Here is a 779-nt window from a genome sequence, read left to right on the forward strand (position 1 = left end):
CGCAAAGGCAGAAATGATAAGATTTGTGTGATAGTTGGCACGGTTACAAATGATGTTCGTTTGTATCGTGTTCCAAAGTTGGAGGTAAATAATACAGCGAAGAAGTGTCTTTTGTTACAGTTGGTTTTCATTTATCTGAAAATATATTGTTATATAATTTCAATTCAAGATAATGTTTAATGATAACTTTCTGCTTTATTTTTTAAATTTGTTTTTGATAATTTTTCATTTGCATAATTATATCAATTTGAATTTAAATGTGTTGGAATAGTTTGAAAGTTTTGTCTTTTTGTTTTCTAAGGTCTACACGTGTGTTTAATTTTAAAAAGTAGTGCAAGTTAAGAATCATGTTTGTCAGCAGGATAATGTTGTAATTATTGAAGGTGTGTGCGTTGCACGTGACAGAACAAGCCCGAGCTAGAATATTGAAAGCTGGAGGAAAAATCTTAACGTTCGATCAGCTAGCATTGCGAGCACCGAAAGGCGAAAACACTGTGTTGGTTCAAGGTAAAATTAAATATTGCTTTTCCAACGGTCAAGTTATTGTTTTCAGGACCAAGAAAAGCCCGAGAAGCGGAAAAACACTTTGGTCCTGCTCCAGGTGTTCCTCACAGTCATAGCAAGTAAGATAGTTTTAAAAAATGAAAAAAAAAACTTTCACATTCATAATCCACATGTTTGCTTTTAGACCTTATGCTCGAAACAGAAGAAGCGAAACTTCAAATGATAGAATTATTATTTTGAAAAATGTTTTTCTGCAATTTTGCAATAAATCTGGT

The 779-nt window shown here is 32.5% G+C and overlaps 1 protein-coding gene across 1 annotated transcript; it reads left to right on the top strand.

Moving 5' to 3' along the window:
- Positions 1-779, top strand: Tsp_15079 (60S ribosomal protein L18; the record flags this gene model as incomplete). Its single annotated transcript, XM_003368353.1, has 4 exons — positions 1-84; positions 384-507; positions 554-623; positions 689-779. Coding segments are annotated over 4 exons (369 nt in total), but the record flags the coding sequence as incomplete, so codon positions are not given.

This window comes from Trichinella spiralis (assembly GCF_000181795.1).
Source record: "Trichinella spiralis strain ISS 195 chromosome Unknown Scfld2619, whole genome shotgun sequence".
Classification (NCBI taxonomy): domain Eukaryota; kingdom Metazoa; phylum Nematoda; class Enoplea; order Trichinellida; family Trichinellidae; genus Trichinella; species Trichinella spiralis.